Source organism: Rhincodon typus, chromosome 18, assembly GCF_021869965.1.
Source record: "Rhincodon typus isolate 14 chromosome 18, sRhiTyp1.1, whole genome shotgun sequence".
Taxonomy (NCBI): Eukaryota; Metazoa; Chordata; class Chondrichthyes; order Orectolobiformes; family Rhincodontidae; genus Rhincodon; species Rhincodon typus.
In genome coordinates this window covers 9,562,399-9,574,776 of record NC_063349.1, presented here as the reverse complement: position 1 = coordinate 9,574,776, position 12,378 = coordinate 9,562,399, and the positions used below count along the sequence as shown (strand labels likewise).

Here is a 12,378-nt window from a genome sequence, read left to right as displayed (position 1 = left end):
TAACTCTGAGGTAGAGAATTCCAGATGTCTCAGAAGAAATTCTTTTGCATCTTTGTTTTAAATGAGTGTCCCCTAATTTTTTTGAGTTTCTTCTCCTAATCGAAATATCTTCTCGACGTCAACCTGTCCAGCCCCCTCAAATCTTTTATGTATCAAATGGATTATCCCTCATTTTTCTAAACTCCAATGAATAAAGGCCTGACCTGTTCAGCTGTTCTTGATAAATGCCTCTGTAATGGCATTGTGTGTCTACCTACTGCAAATGGACTGCAGCGGTTCAAGAAGGCAGATAACTATCACCTTCTGAAGGGCAACTAGGGATGGGCAGTAAATGCTGGCTCAGCCTGCAACACCCAAATATTGTGAATGAATGAAGAAAAGAAACCTTCATTCCCCGGAATGGACCGAGTGAATCTCTTTTGAACGGCTTCCAATGCCAGTATAAACTTAAGTAAACCTAGGACCAGATCTGAACACGTGACCTCATCAACATCCTGTATAATTGTCATCAGACCTCTCAAATATTAAATTCCAAAACCTAAGGCCAAAATTCTGTTCGCCACCTTAATTATCTGCCAAATCTGCATGTTATCTCTTCAGAGAAGCATAGAAAATAGGAGCAGGAGTATATCATTCAGCCCTTCGGGGCTGCTCTGCATTCATTATGATTGTGGCTGATCATCCAACTCAAAGCCTGTTCCTGCTTTTCTGCTATATTCTTTGATCCAATTCGTCCCAAATGCTATATCCAAATTCGAAGTTGAAACCACACAATGTTTTAGCTTTGACTGTTTTCTGTGGTGGCAAATGCTACAAGTTCAACACTTTCTTTGACCTTTTAACATTATTAGTTATTCTGTTTATTATTTTTCCTCCATTCTTCCACTTATTTTCTGCCCCTTCCTGTCACAGTTTGATTATCGTTCACCTTTTGACTACCCTGCACCTCTGCTCTTTTGTGTTTTTAATGTCTAAACTCCCCTTCAGCTGAACACCCCCTCCCCTCTACACATTAATTTCAACTCTTATCTACAACCGTAGTTATACAGTTCACCTGAGCACTGGACCCAGTGTGGTTCAAATTAAGCATGTCTCAACAGAAAAGCGCTTTCATTCCCCTGTCATGCCACATGAATTGGAATCCATTTCTCCCACGCCAGTCTTTGAGCCTTGTGCCAATTCATTCATGACTCGGGCATTAATCCTGATATCATTATAGTTCTACTTTTAAATTTAGGCCCATGATGCTCATAATTCCACACCAAAACCTCTTTCATAGCAAGAAAGTAGGATTAAGAGGGCCAGGCCAGCTCAGGTTACTGCCGCCATCCAAAGCTAGGACGTTCAGGTAGGAACTACTTCCGGCTGCCATAGGAAGGTGGCAGGTAAGAACGTGGTTTCTAGCCATACAGGCAAGATGCTAGGGAGTTGCCAGACCTTGCCCTGTTGAGCTACCGGTAAGGATTGGCAGCTGCTAGGTACTCACCCAGTAAACTGCTGGATTAGTGGTGTAAGTTAAAGTTCTTGCAATAGACTGCTGTCTTGGAGACCTCTATCAGTGCCTTGGCGCAGAGTTGTGATTGCAATTCATTTTCAGTACCTTTTGTGGAGCAGTTTTGCCATTAACGGTCTTGCATTTCCTTGGCGAGATTTGTTTTCTTTAAGAATAAAGTACTCCAGGATTGGTGAATTTTTGGAATGCAAAGTCTCATAGATTCATTGGTAAGTTAAAGGAAAAAGAAGTAAGATGGACAGAATGAGAGGGACACAAAGATGGGGTGGTGGTGGGGGTAAAAGAGAGAGAGAGGAGAGAAGTAGTAGAAGTGTGGAAGAGGGCAAGTGGACAGAGAAGATGAAACACCAGGCTGAAAGTCAACTTGCATTCGGCCCCCGCATTCATGTGATTTCCAGCAAGGTAAGCTTGGAGTGTGTACCATGAGAGGTAAGACAACACCAACGTTAGTTAAATCTAACTGTTTAGTTTAGCCTCAATTGCCATCCCCTTCCCTAAAATCATCAATTTGGGTCTGGTTCTTTTTTCTGTCTCTAATCTGCTTAATTAAAAAGACATCTATTTTGTTTTATTATTAAGTTTTGCTGCTTAGAACTTTTCAATGTTCACTTCTATTAATTAGTCGCACTATCAATTTATTGTTTATGAATGGTTTTTGGTTTAAGTTAAAGTTTGCTCTTGTGTCCACTTTCCCCACCCCACCGTGGCTCCTCTATGTGAAGACATTGGCCACTACTGTTCAAGATGGCAGTGGTCGTGGGTTTGAAACAAACTGAATGAGGAACCTTGGGAAGGTGGTGGTGTGCTACCATTTTGAACTGCTGTAGTCCATGTCCTATAGGTAGATCCGCAATGATATTAGAGAGGGAATTCCAGGATTTTGAAGCAATAACATTGTAAGAGCCGCAGTATATTTCTAATCCAGGATGGTGAGTGGCTTGTAGGGGAACTTGCAGATGGTGATCCATACACCTGCTGCCTTTCTCCTCCTAGATGTTAGTGGTTGTGGGTTTGGAAGGTGCTGTCTAAGGAGCCTTGGTGTATTTCTGGAGAGCACTTTTATAGACAATACACGCTGCCACTACTATGCATTGGTAGGGAAGGGAGTAAATGTTTGCAGATCTGGTGCTAAGCAAATGGGTTGCATTGTTCTGGATGATGTCAAAATTCTTGTGTTGTTGACACTGCTCTCATTTAGGCAAGTGGAGAGTATTCCACTTCACTCTTGACAAAAGAGAAAACTGAAGCATTTGCAGCAATCTTCAGCCTGAAGTGCCAAGTGGATGATCTACCTTGGCCTCTTCCAGTGGTCCCCAGCATCGCTCAGTCTTCACCCAATTTGATTCACTCGACATGATATCAAGAAGCAGTTGGAGGTCCTGGATACCGCAAAGTCTATGGGCCCTGACAACGTTCTGGTAATAGATATAGAGTCATACAGCACGGAAACAGACCCTTCAGTTCAACCTGTACATGCTGACCAAGTTTCCCCAAACTAAACAAGTCCCACCTGTCTACATTTGGACAATATCCTTCTAAACATTTCCTATTCATGTACCTGTCTCAGTGTCTTTTAAATGTTGTAACTGTACCTGCATCTACCACTCTCTGTGGCAGGTCATTCCACATACAAATCATCCTCTGTGTGGAAAAAGTTGCCCCTCTGATTCCTTTTAAATCTTTCTCCTCACACCTTAAAAATATGCTGTCGAGTTTTGAACTCCCATACCCTTGACAAAAGACCTTTGCTATTCACCTTATCTGCCCCTCATTATTATATAAACCTGTATAAGATTATCCCTCAACCTCCTATGCACCAGTGGAAAACAGTCCCAGCCTCTCTTTTATAATTCAAACCCTCCAGTCCTGACAAAATCCTGGTAAATCTTTTCCAAATCCCCTCCAATTTAATAATTTCCTTCCTATAGTAAGAGTGACCAGGACTGTACATAGTACCTCCAAAAGTGGTCTCATCAAAGTCCTGTAAAACCTCCACAATATATCCCAACTCCAATGACAGCAAGCATACTAAATGTTTTCTTAACCACCCTGTCTGCTGTGAGATAACTTTGGAAGAATTATGTACCTGAACCCCTAGCTGTCTCTGTTTGACAATACTACCCAGGCCCCAACCATTTATTGTGTAAGTCCTGCCCTTGCTCGTTTTACCAAAATGCAATACCTTGCATTTATCCAAATTAAACTCCATCTGCCACTCAGCCCATTGGGCCAATTGATCAAGATCCCATTTGTAATCTTAGATAACCTTCACTGCCCACTATACCACCAATTTTGGTGTCATCCACAAACTTACTCACCATGCCTCTCAAATTCTCATCTAAATCATTTATGAACTTGTTGCTCCCCTAGCCAAGCTGTTCCAGTACAGTGACAACAATGGCATTTGCTTGGCAACGTGGAAAAATTATCCAAGTATGTCTTGTACACAAAAAGCAGGATAAATCCATCCCAGCCAATTACTGCCCCTACAGTCGACACTCAATCATCAGTAAAGTTGATGACATCTTCCATCATGGTGCTATCAAGCAGAACCTGGTCAGCAATAACCTGCTCAGTGACACCCAGTTTGGGTTCTGCCAGGGTCACTGTGCTCCTGACCTCATTACAGTCTTGGTTCCAACATCGACACAAGAAATGAATTCCAATGGTGAGGTGAGAGTGACAGCGCTTGATATCAAGGCCACATTTGACCAAATGTGGCATCAAGGGTCCCTGGCAAAGCTGGAATCAGTGGCTATAAGGAAGCAAATTCTCTACTAGTCGGAGTCATACCTGGCAAATAGGAAGATGGTCATGGTTGTTGGCTTAGCTTCAGGACATACATGCAGGAGTTCCTCAGGGCCAGCCATCTTCAGCTGCTTCATCAATGATCTTTGCTCCATCATAACGTCAGAAGTGGGGATGTTGGCCGATGATTGGATAATGTTCAGCACCATTTGCAACTCGTCAGATACTAAAACAGCCCATGTTCAAATGCAACCTGATCTGGACAGTATCCAGGCTGACAAGTGGCAAGTAACACTTGTGTCATACAAATGCCAGGCAATGACCATCTCCATTAAAAGACTTTCTAATGACTGTCCCTTGACATTCAATGGTGTTACCATCACTGAATCCCCATTATCAACATCCTTGGGGTTATCTTTGACCAGAAACTCAACTGGACTCATTACAAAAACACGGTGGCTATAAGAGCAGGTCAGAGGCTAGGAACAGAGGCAGCTTCGACAACGGTCAAGAAGCTTGACTTCATCCAGGACAAAGCAGCCTGCATCCATTTTCTACACTGTTGACGCTCAGTAGCAACAGTGTGTCCTACCGACAAGATACATTGCAGAAATTCACCAATAATCTTTAGATAGCAGCTCCCCAGTTCAGTTGTGTTCCTGATGTAAGGTAGCGTGGTGTGTGTGTCGGGGCGTGCGTGTAATAGACATCTTTTGACCCAGTTTTTCAGGTATCCGTTGTCTTTGAATACTTGGAAGAGATACGCTTCTTCTTGGCATAGCTCTGTGCTGCTGCAGTGTGTTGTTGCCCGTTTAAATAATGTTCTCACGCAATTTCATTTGTGTGTGTTAGGGTGGTTGCTATTGAAATTCAGTACTTGGTCAGTGTGTGTGGCTTTCCTGTGTACCTTTGTTAGGAATTCCCCATTTTTCCTGTGTTCCAACATGACGTCCAAGAATGGGAGCTGTTTCTTCTCCTCTTCTCTGAATCTGATTCCGGTGAGGGTGTTGTTTATTAGTTTGTGTGTCTCCTCTAGTTTGGTCTGTTTAATAATGACGAAGGTGTTGTCCACGTAGTGTATCCATAGTTTTGGTTAGATTAGCGGAAGGGCCATGCTTTCAAGTCTCTGCATCACTGCTTCAGCTATTAGTCCAGAGGTAGGTGATCCCATGGGTGTCCCGTTGATCTGTTCATATATTTGGCCGTTAAAGGTGAAGTGGGTGGTAAGGCATAGGTCCAGTAGCTTCAGCATTTGTCTGTGGAGATGGTGTCACTGGGGTCTTGTTCTTGTTTTAGTAGTGTTGTCAATGTTTCTGTTGCTAGTGGTATGTCTATCGATGTGAATAGGGCAGTAATGTCAAATGATACCATGGTCTTGTCGTCATCTATTCTTGTGTCCTTTATGGAATTGAGGAACTCCTGGGCTGAGTGGATTGAGTAGGGTGACTTGCTGATGAGGTGCTTTAGTCTCCTTTGTAGCTCCTTGGCTAATCTATGTGATGGTGAGTCTGGCAGGGAGACTATGGGCTGATGGGTTTGTGTACCTTCGAGGGTTGTTATTTCATTCAGGTTTCATTCTTAAGTCTGTTTTGTTGATTTGTCTGGTCTGATCACTTCCATCCAGATGGACAAGGGCAGCATATACCTGGGAGCACCACTACCTGCAAGTTCCCCTCCAAAGCCACTCAACATCGTGACTTGGAAATGGAAATATGTCACTGATCCTTCACTGTCACTAGGTCAAAATCCTGGAATTCTGTCTCTTTGGGCATTGATGGTCAATCTACGGCTTGTGGATTGCAGCAGTTTAAGAAGGCAGCTCAACATCCCTTCTCAAGGGAAACTAGGGATGGCAATAAATGCTGACTAGTCAGTGATGCTCTAGTCCCACAAGCGAATTTAAAAAAAAAAAAAAAAAATTTCTGTCTTAATGGACAGGTTTTAGGAGGCACAAAATGAATTATTCAGTACAGGATTCCTAGCCTCAGACTTGCTCTTGTAGCCGTGGTATATATGTGGCTTGTCCAGTTCAGTTTCTTGTCAACTGTATCTCTGAGAGGTTGATTGTGACTGTCACAATCAACCTTCACAGACTATGAAGAAATAAAGTACTTGAAATTCTGGGGAAACTAATGATGGTTGAAAACTGGAACTGAGTGAAGTTAACATAAGAAAATGAGAAAATATAATAGCATTAAAGGCTGACATATCCCTAGGGCTTGGTTTCTAGCCCAGAACTTTAAATGAAGTGATTGAGAAGTTGCAGGCACCTTAGCCATAATCCTCCAAAGCTCTCTTGATTCAGAGATTCCCTTCTTAGATTGAAATAATGTAAATGTAACCGTTATTTAAAAATGGTGAAAGAGAAACTGTTGACCTAGTTGGGAGATTGGCAAAGTGGTGGTAGGATGCAAAAGAGTTGATGGATGTGTACCTGAATTGGAAAGAGTTGACTCATGATTAATGACTTGTATAATAGAATTGCCATGTATCCAAGTTTGCTGATGATAGAGATTGATGGTAGAGTATGTAGTGTAGACAGAAACATGATATTATAAAGAGAAATTAATAGCTTAATTAAGTGGAAATAGCCAAGGCAAGTTCACTGGAATGTCACCAACATTCCATAAATTATGAGGAACTTTTACAAAAATTAGATGCTAGAATAAAGAAAGTTAAGCAGAAATTTGTTTGAGGGTTTTATGATTTTGAGAATAGACTGGATTGCTAATAACCATTTTTATATGCAAGAAGGGTGGTAGAAATGTGGAATTCTCCTACGAAAATCAATAAATAATTTTAAATCTGAGAATTTTGTAAGTCATGATTATTGAAAGAGTCAAAGCTTGTGCATGATATTAGGATGTAGATTAGCCTGAATTTGCGGAAAGGCAGATCAGGACGAATGGCTGAAGAACCCATTTCTGCACTATGGTTGCTGACAATGGAATAAATCGAATCAGATATTACCAAATTTTATTTAGATTATAGTCAATATTGTACCAAAATAGTGGCGTAATCCTGCCACTTGTTAAATAATTGGTGTGCCTGCACATCAAATACTATGCATAATTTTGTTTACTTGAGTACAGAAGGGACTTTTCAGGTGTTGAAAGAATATGGAAGAGGATATTCAGAATGCTTCAGGTTATTTGGGGTTGGAAGGGGGAAAGTATTGGATTGTGAAGCAATTCTGAAATTGGGAATATTCTCATTGAATAGGAGATGGGTAAGATTCCTAATGAAAGAGATGATGTGCTGTTTCATTGTATCTGGAGCTGTAGGACCAGCATACATCAATTGTGGTTAAAGGGAGATATATTCATAACTCAGGAAACACATTTCAGTGATTTTTAGGGAATCTATCAGGGATTAGTGTCTTGTAAATCAACCATTTTTAATATTTGTTTCAAAATAAGAGCTGTAAAATTATCCTGAACATGGTTTCATAAATAATTTGAGTGTCATTAATTGCTCGATATTGACCTTTTTTTCGACATACTCCAACATTTAATCTATTTTATTCATTGCCATAGAACGATGTTACAATACCTATTAAATTATTAGCTAGTGCAAGGTTTCAAAAATAGTTGCAATTCTGCTGTCAGCGAGAGTCAAAACTGACTCCAAAGCAATGATAGGAAAAGCAGCGAGTCAGCTGCTTTTCCAATCATTAGATTCTGTCAATTTAGCAGACCCATCTCATCCAATCACAAATTGCTCCCTCTCAGCCTTGCTGCTGTTCCAGAAAGTGATTCTATGATTGAAGGAACTGCAATGATAGGAGGAAAGGAACTTGTGATTGAAGGAGCTGGAGCAGTTTATTTGCCTGATCGGGCTGCAGCCATGCAGGAATCTTTAATAAAAACCAAAAGAACTGCAGATGCTGTAAATCAAGAACAAAAACAACATTGCTGAAAAAGCTCAGCAGGTCTGGCAGCATCTGTGAAGGAGAAAACAGAGTTAACGTTTCGGGTCTGGTGACCCTTCCTCAGAACCTTCTGTTTTCTCCTTCACAGATGCTGCCAGACGTGCTGAGCTTTTCCAGCAACTTTGTTTATGCAGGAATCTTTCCCCTGCACTGCCATCAATTGCAGGACATTCCCTGGGAGGCAGAAAAGAAGAATGAGACCATTAAGAATAAGATAACCTTGACAATAACAAGGTACAAATAGACCTGGGGGAACCATCACTTAGTCTTGCACCAGGCCAAATATAGTTGCTGTCCACAACCCAAGCTACTTTAAAACAAAAAGTAGCTGTCTAATCTGGTCCTCTTTTGATAACTCATTAAGCGACCTGGTCATAGAGTTGTACTACTCAGAAGCCGACCCTTTGGTTCAACTTGTCCATGCTGACCAAGATTCCCAAACTAAACTAATCCCACTTGCCTGCATTTTGGCCCATATCCCTCTAAACCTTTCCTATTCACGTATCCTATCCAAATGTTTTTTTAAATCTTGTAACTGTTCTCTTTCCAGCTACCACTTCCTCTGGCAGGTCATCACATACACAAACCGTCCTCTGTGTGAAAAAGTTGCCCCTCAGGTCCTTTTTAAATCTCTCTCCAATCCCCATAAAAAATGCCGTCTAGTTTTGATCTCTCCCACCCTAAGGAAAAGACCATTGCCATTCACATTATCAATGCTCCTCATGATTTTATAAACCTCTATAATGTCACCCCTCAACCTCCTACACTCTAGTGAAAAAGTTCCAGCCTGTTCACCGCCCATCCCACCTCCAACTGTCCTTTAAGCCATTGTCCTGCATCCGCCCTTGGGAGGATACTCCTAAGTCAGTCTTAGAGTCGTACATCATGGAAACAGACCCTTCGGTCCAACCAGTCCATGCTGACCATAATCCCAAACTAAACTAGTCCCACCTGCCTGCGTTTCTTCTCTTCTGATAATTCAATAAGCCACTGATGTGTTAACAGGGGACAGGGATGTTAATGAAGATGTGTTAGTACATGGGCAATCACAGCTTTGGTACAGGGTCAGCATGCAAACTTTGCAGTGGAGCAGGAGGGGATCTGATTAGTGAGAGAAGGAGAAAGAGGTGTTTCCATCTTCGGTCTTTTCCTATTCTCAAAATCCCAAACGTGGTTGTCCGACCCTCCACTCTTCCTCATCTGTTCTCACTAATTATTAAGTAGATTTCATAGTCATTTATTTTATGATAAAGTACACTAACTGAAAAGTCATCATCCTGGCCAGAACAGGGGACTGTCAATTTGAACTCTTAACAGTGGATCTAAATTATTTTCGTCTCAAGGTTCTTTTGCAATTCCATCCATTTGAAGTGCTGTAGAATCATTTGCAATTCACTGCAGACACTGAAAAGTCGAATAATGTTCCATCCCTTTGTGCTGCAGCGAGTTTGCTGATTTGCACCATGTATATATGAAGCCTCATTGGAGAAATTTTCAGACTTTCTCACATTTGGCCACTTTTCAACCCTGACCTATGGAACAGCTGATTTTGAACATGTGCTTCCCAAAGCTTTCTACAACTAGTGGCAGTTTTCTCAAAGAGCCTGTTGTACACTAACTAATCATGGCTGATCTTTATTTTTGACAAACTTGATTATTGTGTTTCTTTTGGGGTAGTTTTTTTAAATTCTACCCTATTTTGGTGATGGCTTACTTACATTACATACAACATTCAGTTTCCAGTAGTTTTTGGAGAAATATAGTGTTTTTAAAAATGAGATATTTCTTAAGAGGCTGGAACTCTAATTTATCAAATTATTTGTACCTAACCTGTTTGGACTACAGTTGCCCCAGTAGGCTCCTCCACCTTGAGGACTAGTAGGGATCAGCAATTAATGCTAGCCCAGCCAGCGATGCCCACATCTCATGGAAAAACATTTTTGAAAGTTTTTTTTCATAAACTATAACTTGAATAGTGAAAGCCACAAATGTGGGTTTATAACGAGCTATTTTAATTTTGTAAGTGAATGCAAAACATTCACTTGGTAATTCATATTAGTAATGTGTTTTAAAGCGTTATTCTTGCATGTATGTTGCAGTAGCATGCTTACATTTTTTTGTTGACATTTTCTATTTGGTAGAATCATAAAATCTTTTATAATCTCAAATTACTTGTTAACTTAGTTGAGATGATAAGAAAATTTGATAGTTTTATCATAAAACTGTCAGTTCTGCTCTTTTTGATCTAATTTGGACATATTCTAACTTGTTCCAATTCAGAGTTTAGTAAAAGTGGAAAGATGTTCTAAATTGAATAATTCATCAACTATCTAGAGCTTTGTCTTGTTATTGTGGAAACTGTTCCCTATCCAGTTTCCATTTTCAATCCTGTAAGTGCTATTGACCCAAAAAACATAGCTGAAGCTTAATTAACCTTGCTTCAAAGTGCCTGAGTGTTATGCCTGCACAGATGTGTGCACTTAAATATTTATCTTCCCTAGTTGTATGGCTATTGGCATCAGATTAAAAATTAACTGAATTGCACCTTTTATTTCTCCATTGATTTTTGTTTTACTCTCCTAGTTGTCTGTGAAGGAGGAATTTCAGATTTTTAAAAAATGAGTGGTGGATTGGCACCAAGCAAAAGCACAGTATATGTATCTAACTTGCCATTTTCACTGACGAACAGTGATCTGCACAAGGTAAGCTTACTTTAACAGTCAGATACTTTATGGGGTATTGAAATAAATGCTTAATTTGAAATTGTACTTTAGATATGTGAAGTTCAAGGCTGTCTTAATTCTTTTGCAGTTTGTCCCATGGCTAAGATGATCCCAGGCATGATCTTGGTCTTTGCCCTCGTTGAGTTTTCTTGGACTACTGGTTAAGGAAGAACTTGTATTTGTGTGTAGCTTTTCATACGTTCGGGATGCACTTCAGCCAATTGCAAGCATACAATATAGGAGCAAATGTACACTATTCAGCGTGCAAAACCTGCTCCACCATTCAATAAGACGATGGCTGATCTATTTGTATTTCAAATTCATATTCCTGTAATCTTTGATTCCCTTAAGAAACTATCCAACTGTGTGTTCAAAATTTTCCAATGCCCCCGGCACCACTGCCTTCTGAGACAAAGAGCTCCAAAGTGTCACAACCTTGTAAGAGAAAACAATTCTCCACGTCTCTGTCCTGAAAGAGCAACACCTCACTTTAAAGCTGTACACTGTAGTTCGAGACAGACCCACAAAAGGAAATATCCTTTCCATGGCCATCTTAGGTCGTTTATAGTTATTTTGCTTGTAAGTGTAGCAAAAACCCAGAAAAGAAAATGAAATGATTGTCCAAGTCCTGTATTTTAATTGTATTGGTTGAATGAGATATATTGGTTAGGACATCAGAGATTCTTGTGCCGTGAGAGCTAATAGATTTGACCATGATGCACCTTCCAATGAATTGTGACCCATGATGCAATGGTTGATGTGAATTCAGTCACATAAGTGAAGTAATTTTCAGTAACAGGTGACTGTTCAATTTGGACTCTAACAGTGGATCTAAATTATTTTCATCTCAAGGTTCTTTTGCAGTTCCATCCATTTGAAGTGCCGAAGAATCATTTGCAATTCACTGCAGATACTGAAAAGTGTAATAATGTTCCATCCCCTCGTGCTGCAGCGAGTTTGCTGATTTGCACTATGTATATATGATGCCTCATTGGAGAAATTTTCAGACTTTCTCACATTTGGCCACCTTTCATCCCTGACCTATGGAACAGGTGATTTTGAACATGTGTTTCCCAAAGCTTTTTTTTGTGTTTTCACTATTCCTAATAAAAGATCATCGTTTACTGGGAATGTTTATGCTGCTTCTATCCAATGAATTTGCCTGAATAATATACAACCCTCTGGTGACTGTTTGAAGGAATCAACCCTTCATGAGAATAATGAAAGGAAAATATGAATAATTTGTGCAGATTGGTACTTTGCTGTGTTTTCTACTTTTATTGTTCTTGATAAGGAAAAGCAGCTTGACCGTCTCCACTTTATCCACCACTACAGAATCCTGAAAACAACAATTATATTGCCTTCTAACAGCACTTTAGGTACACCCACATCCCAATAACTGCAGCAATTCAAGAGAGCAGCTCCCCTTTGCCTTCTGAAAATCATTTAAGAATGAACAGTGA

The 12,378-nt window shown here is 40.3% G+C and overlaps 1 protein-coding gene across 3 annotated transcripts in view; it reads left to right on the top strand.

Annotated features, from left to right (window-relative positions):
* Nucleotides 1-12,378, top strand: part of zcrb1 (zinc finger CCHC-type and RNA binding motif 1) — a 35,074-nt gene that overhangs the window by 5,291 nt on the left and 17,405 nt on the right. For all 3 annotated transcript variants that reach the window (XM_020517640.2, XM_048607549.1, XM_048607548.1), the window contains one exon: nt 10,776-10,894. In XM_020517640.2, coding sequence (XP_020373229.1) covers nt 10,811-10,894 — 84 coding nt within the window. In that variant the 5' untranslated portion in view covers nt 10,776-10,810. The remainder of the gene's footprint in view (nt 1-10,775; nt 10,895-12,378) is intronic.